We start from the raw sequence: 17,614 nt of genomic DNA on the forward strand, positions 1-17,614 counted from the left end.
TCGTCTACTTCATCTATAACAAAAGTTGTAGAAAAAAATGGATTTGTTTGTTTGATTTTTTTTTCAACAACGCGTCAGTTTTGTAACGGCGGACTGAGTTAGCCTGTCCAATATCCCTGGATCATGTATCCGTGCAAACCTGTTCTCTACATGTAGGTTAGCCAACATCTACACATGAATCAGAGGCCGAGAATAAAATATTTCAGACACATCCTTTTCTCTCAAATAACCACAGAGAATATCTCGTCTAATGATCGAACTCACGACCCATCTGTGCTCGGTCTCTCTGTTGAGCTTTGAATTTTCTATACAAACTCAAATATCTCTTCGCGAAACCGCAGAGATGCACTAATGTTTTATTTTAATAGATATCCATATAAACTGCAGTATAAAAGGAAGGTAACCGATATGTTTAGTATTGTCGGATTCAAAATAACTTTTTTGGCAAATGTCAAACATATATTCATTACATACCGGTATCGGATGAATCAAATAACAGGTTGAGCAGGTATAGTGTATCAATGTATTTTGCATTATAATAGGACTATGATTGCAACTGTGAATGTAGGACATACTGTGTAATATAGTTTCTTAGTTTTGTTAATAGAAACACCTTATCAGCAGGTGAGTGGCCCTTGTCATAGAGATCATTATAAATGATTAGATATTGTTGGATCATAAGTGTTTTCTGTTGTTTTTTAGTAAAAGTGCTGTTATAGACCTAGAACATTGTCGTGATGGTAAGTGTAATGTTTTATGGATATTTTTTGCTGTTCTAAAGTGGCCTGTTTTCATTTCAGGTTAAGCATGTTTTAAGCTCGACTATTTAGAAATTAAATAGTATAGCTGTTGTTGTCATCATTCTGTCGGCGTCGGCGTCTCCAAAGTTTGCTTATAAGATGTTTTCTCAAAAACGAATAGGCCAAATGTTTCAAACTTCATGCATGTCTTTGGTAGTATGAGATGACCTGACAAAAAAGTGACATATCTTTAGATTTCATTTTGTAAAACCTATGCCCCTTTTAACTCGACAACTCGAAGGTGAGAGCTATTTTACTAACCCGGGCGTCGTCGTCGTCGGTGCCGGCGTCACAACTTGGCGGAAGTTCTGTGTGCTTTGTCATTATTTCAGCAGGAAGGTCTAATACGATCAGTTGTTCCAGATTTCAGTAACAATTGCTTGTATTTGTTTGAACTTGAAACAAATTGTAATATTTTCTTTAAAAAGGTAGGCTTGTGGATGTCAGGAGAAGTATTCTAGTAATTATTTGTCCGAAATGCAAATGCCATGTTGAAGACATATCTCTCCATCTAGTATTGTTCTGTGATTCAAATGATACAATAAGAATGGAAGAGGCTGCACGCAATTATCGGTGACAGAGACTGCAATAGGTTCATACAATTAAACGTAACTGAACAGTTTATACAGATGTGTTCAGGGTACACATATTTCAATTTCTGTGATAAAACACGTGTTAAATGTTTTAAAACAAGTCTAAGATTTGTTCACTATATGGCAAATATTCTCAAAACTGTATTAATTTAATACTGTAACAGTTGAATGCACTGTAGAAACACCCGCATTGTCATATAGTTTGTCTAGATTCGTTGTTTCGATTTAGACAACCAGCATTCTGACAATAGTGTTTATGTATTTAAAAAGTAAACTATGTCAAAAGAAATCATCATACGTGTATATACTTATTTCTTGGCCATAAATTTAGTCCCTTTTGGACCAGGCAATAAGTTAAACTATCATGCATGATTTAAACAGAAATCATAATATTCATATTGAATTTTAATTGAAGGAAATCTTATCTTATCTTATCTTATCTTATCTTATCTTATCTTATCTTCCCTACCCTACCCTACCCTACCCTACCCTACCTACCTACCTATCTGTTGTCATATGAAATATATATACATAACTAGTCATATAAGAAGAGAATAAAACGAAAGCAATGCAGCAATGCCACTAAGTAAAGTGAGGTGACCTTTCGTCCCTCAAGCCAGAACAAAATAAGAGTACAACACGCTCGAGCGCAAGGGCACGAGCCAAATGGTCCAGTTTCATAGGGTATAGGGGAATCTAAGCATTGTAACGCCGCATAGCAGCATCGCCGCATAAACGTTTTTTTTTCGTTTATGCGGTGAATTTCAACGCATAAACGTTTATGCGGCGACGCTCAACGCATAAAGCAGAAATTGCTTATATGGGGCGCAACTGTGCCTTTTTGCTACATAAAGAGGATTAACTTAACCATTTATTATAAAGCTAAATAATAGAGTTCTAATATTTCAACAAAAACGATGGTGATGACGTTGATGATGATGATGATGATGATTAAGATTAGGGCGTAGTATATTACTGCCATTTTGAAAAAATACGGGAAAAGTAGGCAGGCAAATTGGTCAAATTTAAGGTAATATTTTAAAGTTGAGCCAAAATTGAAAGTTGAAAATAAATTATTACTCCCCTTGGAGTGTTCACATCTACATTTTCTTGGTTACAAATGACTAGTGCATAAAACACAATCAATGAAAGAAAGACGTCCATGATGACCTTATATCAGTCATCTGAGTCCTCTTGTTCAAGTGCCCAAAACTAATGTTGTGTTGAAATTTTTGGAAACAATATAATCTTCAAAAGTTTTCCTTTCGTTGCCCTGGTAACCAGAGATATACGCTGATGACCTAGACGTGAATAAATTTCACAATCGCACAATTACCAGTGGTTCTTGACAAGGAAATAATTCTTAGCTCATCTGAGCACAAAGAGCACATGTGGAGCTGAGGATTGTTGGATTTGTTTGTCCGTCGTTAACAATTGACTTTTCTAGAAACGTTTGAAATGACGTTGAAAGTGTGCATTGTCAAGGGTACATGCCGGTCAGTCTGACAAAAAGGCGAGAATATATGTTACGTCATACGACGATTCAATTTTCTGATTGTCCCAAATGACGGTGATGTGCGTTGTCGTAACATATATTCCCGCCTTTAGTTGGGCCAAACGTCATTTCAAACGTTTTCGCAGAAAGACCAATTGGTTTGGTTCACATTTAAACCGATCTTACTAAATCTTTGTCAGAATTTACGTCTCTAAAAGTCTAGTTCAAAGCTTGGTTAAGTGGACACAAAAAACTAAGTCCGATCTTGATGAAACTTTATCAACCACTATTGTACTAGTATGTGTTTTAAAGACGATTCGGGAGTTTCATGTTTTTTTCATATAGACAAAAAAGGAAAATTACAAACTGTTCCATAGAATTTTCTTAAACTTGGCATGATTATAGAAAATTACCTCAGGAAGAAATTTATGAGAAAAAAATCGGGGGTCACCGTCCTACTTTTTGAGTTATCTGCCCTTGAATCTGAGATTTTTACTATTTTAGGTCATTTTCAAGGGCAGATAACTTAAATTTGCGTCTAGTCATACCAATTGTCATTTGAAATAAATGGTTCTTACTTTATTCCTGTCATTGTACCAACTTTACAGAACTTTCATCAGACAGATATCTTTCAATAGTCTCTTACGCGAACAAATAGATTTTTTTTTCAAATTATCTCCCTTTTTTCAAGGAAAAAGCAATATGCTTACTCATTGAAGTATAGCAATAATTCTGTTTGAAAGCATTATTTAAAACTTTGCAGAATGTCTGAAATTGAGATAACAAACCAAACAAGAATATGAAATTGTATGAAGTATCAGTAGGTTTGATTTTGAGTTATCTGCCCTTGAAAATGACATGAAATAGCAAAAATCTCAGATTCAAGGGCAGATAACTCAAAAAGTAGGACGGTGACCCCCGATTTTTTTCTCATAAATTTCTTCCTGATGTGATTTTCTATAATCATACCAAGTTTAAAAAAAAATCTATGGAACAGTTTGCAATTTTCCTTCTTTGTCTATATGGAAAAAAAACACACGAAACTCCCGAAATCGTCTTTAATTGGTTTTTTATGCGGCAAAAGTGTGTCTTTTTGCCACATAAGAAAGTCCTGTTTATGCGTTGAAAATCACCGCATAAACGAAAAAAAAAAAAAAAAAAACAAAAAAAAACACGTTTATGCGGCGATGCTGTTATGCGGCGTTACAAAGCATAAACGATCTGCAGAAACCGCCCGAGGAGTACATAAATTGCTTGAGTGAGCCCTGTTGCTCAAGTCATCGATGATCGAGTAGTGTCCCGTAATAATGCAGCATCCTTGGACGGTTTGGCATCACTACTGCGCATGCACGTGGAGATGTCACAGCAGGTACACGGCGGCCATTTTGAATCTTTTTTAAGAATGGCATTAGAATATACTTTTAGAATGACCTCTTTGTCTTATAATATAGATACGGTCATAATGGTTCATATTTTAGAATGACGTATTATGACCTCATGTATTACATAATATAGAAATGATATTCTCTAGGAACTCATTTACTTGGGCTAAAGCCTGATAACGGACAATGAGGGTCAGGTGCTCGGCCCAAGATGGGGAGAATATTGAAGTAAATATTTTATCTGTTTTAATATTAATAAATATCGATGACATATTATTATATTATTCGAACCTTTGGTCGATTGTTTGGTTCCAGCCTGTTCCAAATGGCCATTAACGGAATGTCTATATTTAACTAACCAATGAAATAATTCCTTTTTATCAGCCTTGCTTTGAAGAACGAGGCTCTGTGGAAAGTATACTTAGCATATGAATATGTTCCAGCCAACTTAATCACTTTGACCTCAGTCCTCAAACCTACAGTACTGAACAGTTCCGTCAGTCAAATGGAAGCACATGGAACAATTACCATATATATATTACCATTGCCTTTCGTTATTGCCTTTGCAAATATATATTCAGCTGCATGCGTTGATGATTAAATTAAATGCCTGTCTCAAAAAGAAGAGAAATACGATCTACAGTGAAACATTTATATTTCTTTATTAACATAGTGAAATCCTGTTGGACTTGAGATGTTTTAGAAATCACACTGCTAATATCTTTTGCTAATATCCTTGGGATACAAATTTACCTTCGGCATTGGCTGTACATCAAATAACTTCTTTCCTAAAATCGACGCAGCCATCATTGAAGCCTAAAACATTCAGAACAAATATTAAATGATCGCTGAACCAACAGTAATCTTAAGACATTGTATTTTAGAGACTTCGTGGAATTGTTATATTTTTTTTACTAATTGTTTTATATGCGATGACAGCCGGTGTTAGTTTTTAAATTTTTATGTTTTTACATTTCATCCGATTTATATTTGTAAGGCTTGTTAAATTAAATGTACAACGCCATTGAATGTGTCACTGTATAGAAATAGGCGTTTAACTAAATTAATCAGCTTCAGTTTATCTGTTTCAGTTAGTCTAAAAATAACTCCAACGCCTCAGCCGCCGTAACCGCCTCCACCGCCAGCTTAAATTGCTCTCTATGAATTTGTTGGGTTTTAACTTTGTCGGAGATATAAAAAATTTGGGTTTGAAATACATGCATCTTTTTTATATTCTGATTGTTTCTGTAGTCTACTTTACATTACAGATGGAGAATTCATTAGAAACATGGGGACCTGTTTGTGCCTCAGTAGGAGTGGCAGTGACGGGGTTAGCAGCCACATACTACCTAACTAAGATGCCGGAACCTACATGTATACCTCCAGTTGACCTGGACAACCAGTCACACATTTTACAGGTAAATTAGCAATATTTTATAACATGTGGGTTTTAAATTTGTTTGAACCCTGCTTCAACTTTAATACATGCCTGTTGTGATGAAGGGTGTCAGGCTTTAAAAATATTGATCTCCTACCAGTGCTCACATAGTTCATTACCTGTACCAGTGCTCACATGGTTCAGGGCCTGTACCAATGCTCAGATAGTTTAGAGTCTGTACCAATGCTCACACAGTTCTTTGCCTTTACCAATGCTCACACATTTTAGGGCCTATACTAGTGCTCACATAGTTCAGGGCCCTAGTAGTGCTGTAAGTTCAAGGCATGTACCAGTGCTCACAATTCAGGGTCTGAACCAGTGCTCACATAGTTCACCAGAAGAGTGGTAAAGAAATTCAGCACTGTAAAGTCTAAATGTTGCTGAACACGATATTGTCTGTTCAGATCTATCTGCTTTGTACTCTTGAAACTATTTACTTCTTGTTTGTTATTACAGGATGGTTCCCGAACCAGCAAGCTGGTTCCCAAAGATGCCAAGTATAAGCCGCTATATGAGGACGTAGAAACATTTTATGATATTTTTCAAAGAGGCATCAAGACATCTGGTAAATATTCATATATTAAAACCGATATTTATTATAAAATCATTTAATTTCGCGGGCATGAACTTCCATGGTTTATTCACAAAATGGCGATTGTGTAGAGATATGGATTCTTGGGATTCCAGCTTTTGAAGTTACAACGAATGGGGCTTCTGTTTGTTCATTTGGGAGTTAATTTAGATCATTTGATTAATTGTCGATCCTAGATTAAATGAAAATGTCAAATTGATACGCTGACCTATTTTGTTGCTGTATTTGCAATTGCCCGATCTAAACGTAATTTTATCGGGCTAAAGTCAAAACTTGATGTCATCGTCTGGACTTTGGACAAGAGTTTTGAGTATTGACCGGCAAGTCATTCGATAAGTGTAAAATGCTCCTAAAATAGACAACATTCATAGTTTAGTATCTGCATCTCCATATAACTTCATGGCTTGGAACAATTACAGCAAAGCTATGTAAACATTAGTTCAGTTCTGATTAAATGAGCCTTTATCAATGGTTAACATGCTAGTGCATAACGCAGCAGTTGCTGGGAATATCCGGCTCGAGGATAACTGTCTGTAAGGCTGAACACCACTAAATCCGGCTGTTCTTTATTTTATATAAAATCCACCCACTTTAAAACGGTTTTTCGACATTTTCTGGCATATCAGGTTTTCAGAGACTTATATTCCCAAAAAGAATTATATCGCTGCTTTAGAAAAAAAAGTGGGTGTTAACTTTTATATAAGAAAACTACAGTTCGTTAAATACAACCCGCTGAATTTACTCCTTTTCGCTTCTTTCGATTTCTCTTTTCAAAACGTTAGATTCTTACGCCGACATTTTATATAGCATGCGATATGAACATGCAGATTGCGATAGAATGCTAAGTGATACATACTGAAACGCGATAGAGTAAAAGAAAACACGATACTACTGAGAAAGGGCGCGAGGAAAGGGAGAAAGATTAGCACTATTTATATTTGGACTACTTGTGATAGACCAACGGAGGCTTACATTTGCCATAAGGCATAATCGGCCTAGACTGAATGCTCGGTAGGTAAATATTCACCTGCTGCTGGTTCAATCCATTCTAGGTGGCGACTTTCGTCGACTACCTACCTGGAACAAGAAACCCTTATCTTTTTACAAGGCTGTGCCAAGTTACCACCAAAACCAGTTAACCTTAAGCTCGAAATTTCTATGCGCACAATCAATGATAGATTCTTCCTATATAGTACTGTATTTAACAGAGAATAGAAGAATTAAAATGATCCAAAATGATTTTTTAATCACTTCTTTTCTTAAGAAGTGTATGAATTTACTTGTTCATTCATAAATATAGTTTATGACGACATTCACAGCAAGAGTGTTATCTTACACCCCTAGGTGTATCGGTGAAAATACCTGAAACTCTTGTATGCAGTCAGTATTATAGAAAATACAATACCTAATGTAGGTAAAAATAAATAAATTGAAATATTGTAAGACGGTAGTATTAGTTATTAATAAATTATTTTCAAGGCCATACATTGTAAATTGCCCACTCTGCAAACTGTGTACAGAAACTTGCAGAACACCTGATTTTGTTCTGTACTGAAAACGACACATTGAGGCAAGTTTTCTGGAGAAAAATACATGAATCACTACCAAATGAACTGTTTGTGACATTTTGCCAATTAAATTTCCGAAATCAAATACTGGAAATGCTAGCTGGCTTCCCAACTATGAGTATCAGCGATTCTCAAAGAACTTCCTGCTATAAAATAATTGTGCGCTTTACTCATCATCTCACAAAATCTTTGAATTTCCAGATGCCTTTCACTTAATGCAATACATTAAAACATAATATAGACAGTATACATATATTATGATTACGTTTTATAAATGACACTGTTCGAAAGTTTTGTGTGTGACACACTTTATGAAACATCCTTTAATTAAAATCATAATTATGCAGTGTAGTTCTGTAGTGCCTATTAATTTATCTTATGTAAATATAAATGTTTGTGCTATTTCATTATGATAAAAAACTTTGAATAATAAAACATTTCCTGCATTATGTGCCTTTTAATCTTTCATTTTCGCTCTAAGACAAATAAGGCACGGACATACTTATGATTAATGAGAAAATTCTTTAACATTTTCATTTTCATTATGTGGTCTAATATTTTCGACTTTCGAGATTAGGTCATTATCAAAGTGAATATGTTGGAGCTAATTGAAAAACGAAACTTAATTCATGTAGTTATAGTACGTGAAATATTTATGGACTATTAGAAACATTCAACATTTTTTCAAAGTCTGCATGATTGATACAGTGCCATCAATATGTTTGTAATGGTCAGTGTTTATTGAGTGTTTTTTTGTATAAATAGAATAACACTGTTTTCTGTTTGAGGGGTTGCAGCGGATGTATTTATTTGCATTTTACGTTTCATTACGTATAAGTAATACAGTTATAGATTATTATACAATATCCAAAAGGACAATAATGAATGTTCATTCAAAATTGATGTATTGATGAAAATTCAGTAAAATATGTTTAATACACATTTTCTTACTAATTATGAAACTAAACAACTGCATATGGATAAATATTTACATACCGTATGTTTTATTGTTGTTTATGTATACTTAAAATAATATCATAGACTAGCTCTTAAACATTCAATATTAGAAATTATAAATTGTCATTTATCGCAATGTAAATTGCTTTTACACTTTATCATTTCTCATTTCTTTTGTGTTCAATAGATATGTTTTGTCTATGTATTATACGTTCATATAGTTTCTTTATTATGATGTGAATTGTATGCTTCTCATCTTATGGTGGAATAAAAGATATATCTATCTACCTATCTATATCTATTTATGTTGTATATATGATGTTTTTGCAGGAAATGGTCCGTTTCTTGGAACACGTTCAGGTCCCAATCAGGAGTATGTTTGGCTCTCGTACCAGGAAGTAAGATATTTGTATACCCTCTTTGAACACTTGGTACTGATAGGCCCTTCAACAGTTTACTAGGTTATGTAGGTATTTGTTTTATCTGACATAATTATGCATACAGTACTGTGTTAAGGAAGAGGACACTAATGACAATCAGTAATTTATGTTCAATTACATTTTCTCCGTATACAGTTTTTTTGTAAACCCAGGGTAAATGTAAAGGTCATAGCTCTTGCACCAATGTTTCATGAATTATACCCCTTTTATTTACAAATTCAAGTTTTGATGCACTATATCGATGTTACTGCTCAAAGGATTTAATCCAAACTTTACGTAAATGCCATAAACCATCACCGACAAAAATGACTCCAGTTGTGACTCATTTATTCCATGAAAAATGTCCCTTTATATGTAGAAATTCTTTTTAATGTGTTGATAAACTTTCATACTTTCTCTGTTATTACTAAAGAGTTGACACTAACTTAAACTGATGTCCCACATCATCACCACATCGGGATGGGGTGGGGACGGAAGTTCCTCACATATGCCTTTTTCACTGTCAAGCATCGAAATAGTCGAGCGCACCGCTGTCATCTCTGACAGCTCTTCAAGTTTTGTCTGATAAAACTAGCACACCTTCGATCCTCGCTTTGGCTCCCATACAATATGGGAGCGTATTTTTAACTGAGTAAGAGTGTTCACATTACTTTAAATGAACATTATAGATATATCTAAAGCCATGTATAAACTTTTTAAAAATCAATTTACATAACTATATTCGTATAAAATACTTCTACAATTTTGAATAATACATTTATGTAACAACTACAAAAAAAAAAAAAAAAAAAAAAAAAAAAAAAAAAAATATAGCACATACGCGGCATTACGCAAACAAATGTGTGTTATCATGGATTTCACTTTTCACAAATCGTTATGTAACGCTGTCATCTGAGTAAATTAGTTACATCTACACATGACACTGAAACTTATGCCCTGTTTACTTTAAAGTAATTAAATCCTATACTCAGCTGACTTGTTTTGCTATAATGTATTTTGATAGCAGTTTTAGAAGATCATTTTGCAATTGTTGCATCTAGTTATGTTTTTGCTGGTACAGCTGGGGCGGATTACATTTACCGTAATCTTGATACAGGAAACATTTTTTGAATGCAAAACTTCATAAATTTATATCTGATAAATCTTTTCGAGATGACTTTAATATTAAATTTGATGACCAAGATCTTCTCACAACAACAAAATTAATCTGGGCTTCGTTTCTTATAAGAGAGATTTCTAACAAAAACGTACGATGATTATCAGTATGATTTCACCCCAGTCTAAGCTGGTGAAAACAGCGTCAGTACAGTCGTGAAGTATTTACCAAAACCGAAAGAGTAAAGCAAGTTAAACAGGAAAACTTGGGAAGTTTTGAATGTGCTACTACGGAAGCTTATTAGAGCCTCCACTTATCTAAAAGTTTCGCGTCAAGTCAACTTGTGTCTTTTCGTTTTGAACAAAAACATCTGATGGAGGCGTGATAATTAATACGTTATACGTAAATGTTTTTAATCATTACGCATACTTTTTTATCGAATTGCGTGAAATATTTGTCAATGCGATTAACTTCTACAGGTCTAACTAGATCTTTCAGCGAAGTCGTCAAGAAACATAACAAAAAGATAAATGTATTTGGTATTTCAACATAATTTACTCGACTTGTTACATCTTTTTCTCGAGAACGTTTACCTTAAGGCGATATAATTATGCATGTCACGTGATACTTAAACACGCCAGGTTCAAAATTGCCTATATTGGTTTTGTCTGCACAGTGATGGTTTCATTATGTCTACCCAAGAAATATTCTAGGGAGACATATTGTTTTTCCCCGAGTTGTCTGTCTGTCCGTCTGTCTGTCCCGACGTGCCCGCATGTAAATTTGGGGTTAGCGTTTCTGTTGAATTTGACATTCTGAGATTGTGGTCATTCTGGGGTTAAGTTGGTATTGTGGGGTTAAAAAATAGTATTGTGGGGTTAAAAGGATCAAAGGAAGATAATAGGTAATATAAGGGATTACCCCACAAATCCTGTAAGTTCGTCCGTCTGTCCTTCACAAAAAGGATTTTTCAAATTACTTGGCACAAATAGTCACTGTAACAAATCATGGAGGCTGGGGGAGACATGTGTTTTTGTTATAAAAACCCTTCTTGTTTGTGAGTTGATTTTAAATAAACTTGCACGTAACTTTTACCACCAAAAGATCTTGGTTCCTTTCTTGAACCAGGCATATCCCATGATTGACTCCAGAGTTATATCCCCTAAAAGGGCAAAACTTGTCTAATTTGTGGTCTTGTCTGCACAGAATTATTGTTTCATCTATTATTTTATTTTTCAGCTATATTTCAATATGAACATGTGAAATTCAATAATAACACAACAACACTTCCCCCTCTTCCACCCCACCCCCACATCACAACCCCCTCCTCACACTGAGGTGACCTCTCCCCCCCCCCCCCCCTTAAAAAATCTATTGTTCAGCTATATTTTCAATATAAACGTGAAAATGTGAAATTTCAAAACATCAGTTCCCCGCATCCCGACACCCTGCATCCCCTCCACCAGGGTGACATCCCTCCCCCAGTTATTTTTTTTTATTTTCCAGCTCTATTTCAGTATGAACATGTGAAATTTCAAAAGAGCACTTCCACACGCCCCCGCCCCCTCCCCACCTCCCTCCCATTCAGTTATATATGATTGTCCTTTTTAGCTCGACAAAATATATCAAACACTATCAAAGCTTTGATACTAGCTAAATCAATGTAATTTTGTATGTGAATAGATGGCAATATTGATATTATGCACAACACTTTGTTAAAATTCATGTTGCTATGGCAACAGAAATAGTCACAATATAGTTTTCCCATATGGATCCTTTGATAACAAAAAATTATAGTGGCTAGATTAATGTAATTTGGTATGTGAATACATGGAAATATGGAGATTACTATAGGTTTACCCTCCATCTGTCTGTCTGTCCATCCGTACGTGAGTCAGTTCTTCCGCATCTCCTCTGAAACTACTAAATAACTTTTGATGAAACGTTGCCACAACGATTTCCCAGTGCCTTAGTTGGCCCTAACTGAGAATGAGGTCACTAGGTCAAATGTCATGGTCACGGTGACCTTCAGCTTAAATTTTTTCTCACAATGTTTTTCTCGAAAATCACGATGTATATTTTTTTCAATTAGATATTTGTCGAGCATATTGAGAAAGGTTAAGTCGAAAAGTGAAAAACATCGAGCATATCGAGAAAAGTTAAGTTGAAAAGAGAAAAACATAGAGCATATCGAGAAAGGTTAAGTTGCATTACCTCTATACTTTTAATCTTTGTCAATAAATTTTACTGACATGTGTAAAACATCTTATCTAGGCGAGTAAAGACAAGTCGACTTAGCACAAAACATCTCACCAACTGTAGGCCCTAATAAGCTTCCGTATGCTACATTTGAACGCGAAAAAGTATAATTTGGCTATAACTAATAAGAAATTCTTTCCAAATGATAGATCTACATCAGTATAAATATTGAAAAATTTAAAACCTAAGAGTAGGTCACTCTAGCTTATAATACATTCTAATTTTAGGTATATGACCAGTCTGTAGCATTTGGTTCCTGGATGTTAGAGCAGGGAATACAGAGCAGATCTGAGACAGTCATTGGAATCTTCAGTCAGAATAGAGCTGAGGTAATCTTACAAGATTTTCTGTAGCCTTTTTGTTCCCTTTGACGGAGAGTTAAATAATTTGCTAATTTTGCATCACTTTTGTATGACGACCTTTTAATAAAGTAATAATTCTGGCATAAGCTTGCACCCATATTTGAAGAATTAAACACTTTTAACATTCGGGTCAAACCAATAGTTTTGAAAGGCTCATGGTACAATGTTACACAGCAATCTTAGACAGACTGTTTGACAAACAGCCATTTTATATGAATTACTTAAGCCGTATTTTATTTTTTAAGTCTGTTTATAGGATTATCTTTTTTTCTGGCGTTTTTCATGTGTTAAAAGTCCCGATTGAATGTGTGATTGTGCAGGATTTACACGCGCATAAAAACCGGAAGGTAATTTGATTTATAATTCCAAGTAAGCATGTATCGCGCTTTCATATTTTCATGATTTTGCTCTTCGCACCAAAAATTTCAAATTTTTTTATCAAATTTTGAATTGAAACCATGATCGTCGGATGAACTTTCCTAGAAAATAAGTCGTCATAGTTATATACTGTTTTGGATACAATCATTTTTTTTATTAAAAATCTGTCATTGTGTCATTCCTTAGGCTTTTCATTTATCAAGTCTGTCTCAGTTTTCAGATCCTCACTGTTGGCTCAAAGATAGATAGATAGATAGATAGATATTTATTCAGGTTAAAACACACATAGTTACAAATGACATTTATCACACATTAAAACAGTTTACACAAATCTCAAAGCTAAAATATCCAGTAGCTGGGTAACTAAAAAGTTGTAGTTTCACATACGTAAAACACATATTATCTAGTTAACTAAGATTACAGTGTAATTTATATCACAGCTAGGCTTATTAATACTACGTGTACCTTTATATTATAGAAACAAATGTTAATTAGAATAAGAGAGTTCAAATTGGAAGCAACATGTATATATTATAGCAGTGTGTAGTAACCTAGGATGGCCCATGAAAGCTAGAAAGCTTATTTCCAATGGGGTCTTTGGCTAAATATACTTACTATAATGAAAACATATTTAAACACATCAAAGACAAAAAAATAACTTAGACTTTGGGATTTGGAAGCTATGAAGCTACAACTGTTTCTATAATATATTTGTAGATCATAAACACATTCAACTAGCCAATGTGATTAAAACTCAGAACTATGTATTGGACCATGTCAACAATGCACACTGGTTTTCACTGCTAAATTTAAAAGATATTTCTTCACAGAAAGTTTGAATTGATTAAATTTAGTTAACTTCTTCAGATCATCTGGAAGTGAATTCCAATCTTTTATTGCACTAAAACTGAAAGTAACATTTATTTTCCCAAATGATTTAGGTAGAACAAAGTTGTACATATTGGCCCTTGTAGAATACAGTTCTGACAGGTACAAAATTTGCTCTCATGTATGAAGGGCATTTGTCATTGACAGTTTTAAATACATGGTTCAAACGTAACTGCTTATTTCTACTTTCGACATTCAACAATGACATTTTAGCCAGGCTAAGTTGATTTACGCTTTCCCTCGGTCCCATGCCATTTATAAATCTAACAATCTTGTTTTGACAAATTTGTAACTTATCTCTAAGACCCTTGTTTAAGTTTGGATACCAGGAAGTATAAGCATAATGTAAATGACATTAAATCAAAGCAGAGCATAAATGCTTTCTAGTGTTAAAACCTAAACACTTTGTTTGTCGGTACAAAATTTTCCTTACTTATTATATTATTAACAATGCTTTTTCCTGATAATGAGCTGTCAATAGTGACACCTAAATATTTTACAGACTCAGAGGTCTCAATCTTATGTCCATTACAAACAATGTTAAATTTATTTACTAGTTTTAATTTGCGTTTTGAGTCAAAGATAATGCATTCAGTTTTACAAGATGAAGAGATAGTTTGTTATCCACCAGCCAGTTTGAACAAGACCCTAACACTTTCCCTAATTTTAAAGAAATTACCTTTGGATCTTTATGCGCATACAATATAGCACTATCATCAGCATATAAACATTCAGGGTCAATGCTGATAACCATATCATTAACATAACACATGAAAAGAAGGGGACCTAAAATACTGCCCTGAGGTACACCACATGTAACAGGTTTGTATTCTGAGAAAACACTATTGACACATACAGTTTGTTTTCTACCAGACAGATATGACATAAACAAGTCAGTGCTTTTGACATATAATAACAGTAATAAGTATATCTCAATTTTAAGTGAATCACAGTTATTAAACTTCTCAGTTATAAATCTAGAGAACATCTGAAGTTGTTTGAAAAAGTTTATGATATATTAATACTTTTGTATTTTTGGATCCTACTTTTAGGATGCCTCAAAACATGGAAAAACAAAATCTTGGATTGATTGTAGAATGGTCTTTCCTCTTACTATGTCTTTCTTGATCCATTATAATTATTCAGTGGTCTGAGTGAGATACCATTCTTACTTACGGTAGCGTGCATTTCCACTTCCGTCCATGAACAGGCTCAATCAAACCGAGCCTGCAACATTTTCGTTTTTGTCGTGTTAAGCGACCTGTGAAGTTTCCACTTTCCTCTATTTTACTATCACAGCAGCGTTGTTTGTGCCGTGTGGCGGCCGTAAAAAGTCTCCCCGTACATTCAATCAGGGCTGTTATATTTCGATCTTCTCAGATCGTTCAGCACGACTTTTATGTGGTGTTATTGGTACTGTTTAGTTTCTCAACATGACCATTTTGGCCTGGGTGGTTCCAGTACTCCCGCTTTCATAGCCTTGGGTATTGTATAATCACCCCTTGGATATGGTGCCTGCTTTTTCGGCGACGCCGTCTAAATTCGTTTTCGTTACCTATGCCACGTGACTTCAGTTAGCAAATCAAACTACTTGATAACGCATTATAGATAATTTATCAAAATGGAAGATTTATGCAACACTCTGCCTGATTGGACGAGAGTGTCAATTTCTTTCACTCTGTTGATTGTGCTACGCTGAGTGAAATGTAGACAAAGCGTTTATCCTAAACGACGCTGTTCACAGTTTTAAAGCTAACTTTGGCTCAGTATATTTAGCAAGAATATTGATATATCTCAAAATGATAAGTAAGTTTAATAAATATGATAAAAACCTGTTCAAATACCAACATATATCAAATTAAAGACAGAGCTGAATACGGTCTGCGTATCACATGAATAAGGGTGTGATAAGAGTCTTATGTAGTGAAGTGCTTTTTAAAAGATTTATCTTGTTACAATTGTCATCTTTATATAAAAGGTTTCTTGCTTTTGTGACTTATTCAGATTGCATATTAAAATGAGTACTTGTTTGCTTTGATATATTTGTTATAAATTATTTAACTGATTTATTATATATGAATATCTTTCTTTAGTATGGTATGCAAATATTGAACTCAGCTGAAATCTGTTTTATTATATATATGCTATATAATGACTGAATCTCATTACACTGAAATGAAGGTACGCTGCATACAGTTTATTTAATATGTGATATGACTACGGTCAAACTTTGCTTATGAAACAGAAATATTGAAATACTTACAAGTGTATGTTTTGCTTGACCTTCACTTTTTTCATAGGTGTGACGTCATTGTCCAAAAATTCATGAATAGCGAATATGCATTTGTTAAAGCGGGATCAGTTGGCCTATTTTAGAAATAAATAAAAATAATAAATAAAAAAATCCTTTAATTGATTTTTTCTTATGTATTCTAATCAAACTTGATTTGTAGCATCTTTATTAGGCCCGCAGCCAACTTTGTTCAGCTGGGACATTTAACCCCTTTTTAGGGGCTGCTAGAGCTAAAACTAGAAATGCCTTTATACAGCGTCTCATGAACAGCTTGGTGGATCTTTGTCATACTTGGTCTGGAGCATCATTATAAGGTCCTCTTCCAAATTTATTTATATAGGAACTTGGGCCCTATTAGGGACCACTATAGCCAAAAGTAGATATGCCTTTCTTCGCATTAACCACTAAAATGTAATGGATTTTTATCAAACTCGATGTGTAACAATATCGTAAGGTCTCCTGCTATTTTGTTACAAATGGGGATAGGGACCAATTAGCTAAAAATATAAACACGTTTAATGACCTCTTCTCATGAACCGCTTCATGAATCTTCATCAAACTACTGCTGTAATTATTCGTCTAAGGATAAACGAAACAAAATTGCAACCCTACGAAACCTTTGCGAAAAATTAAAAGAGAACCATTTAAATTGTTAAAGTGCGGTGTTTAGTTTTGCAAAATGTTAGATGAAAGATGAATGTTAGATGAAAAATTCATAAACTTCTTTCCTTATTACAATTCGCCGACCATCATTTTTAAAGATATTTCTTGTTAATTTTGTCTTTTGACAGTTCCTGTGATACGCAGGCTCCTTATCCTCAGATCCCCTTCTTAAATTCCAGTTTGTTTAGTTCTGCCCATTGTTTTCTCGTTTGGGGCCAACCCTTTACTTTTTCTGGGGACCAGACGCCGCTCTTCATGGAATTATACGCCTCAACACGTGTATCATTGAAGGTTCCATGTTCATCTCCGTTTGAATACATCTGTGGATGTCTCTAAATTGTTTTTTTGTACTTTTAGCATGTTTAAATGTTGAGTTCTGCTCAACCCGGAGCTAGAGGGCGTGGACGGTA

General features: G+C 34.4%; 1 protein-coding gene across 2 annotated transcripts in view; it reads left to right on the forward strand.

Annotated features, from left to right (window-relative positions):
* Nucleotides 1-505: 505 nt before the first annotated feature.
* The window catches only part of LOC123560138 (long-chain-fatty-acid--CoA ligase 1-like), a 56,636-nt gene continuing 39,527 nt past the window's right edge, over nucleotides 506-17,614 (forward strand). The window contains exons 1-5 of one of the 2 annotated variants that reach the window (XM_053516569.1): nucleotides 506-624; nucleotides 5,539-5,688; nucleotides 6,165-6,273; nucleotides 9,156-9,223; nucleotides 12,848-12,949. In XM_053516569.1, the coding sequence (XP_053372544.1) occupies nucleotides 5,539-5,688; nucleotides 6,165-6,273; nucleotides 9,156-9,223; nucleotides 12,848-12,949 (429 nt within the window). In that variant the 5' untranslated portion in view covers nucleotides 506-624. Of the gene's footprint in view, nucleotides 741-5,538; nucleotides 5,689-6,164; nucleotides 6,274-9,155; nucleotides 9,224-12,847; nucleotides 12,950-17,614 lie in introns of both variants that reach the window. The other variant, XM_053516568.1, reaches the window with a different exon arrangement.

Source organism: Mercenaria mercenaria, chromosome 10 (assembly GCF_021730395.1).
Source record: "Mercenaria mercenaria strain notata chromosome 10, MADL_Memer_1, whole genome shotgun sequence".
Classification (NCBI taxonomy): domain Eukaryota; kingdom Metazoa; phylum Mollusca; class Bivalvia; order Venerida; family Veneridae; genus Mercenaria; species Mercenaria mercenaria.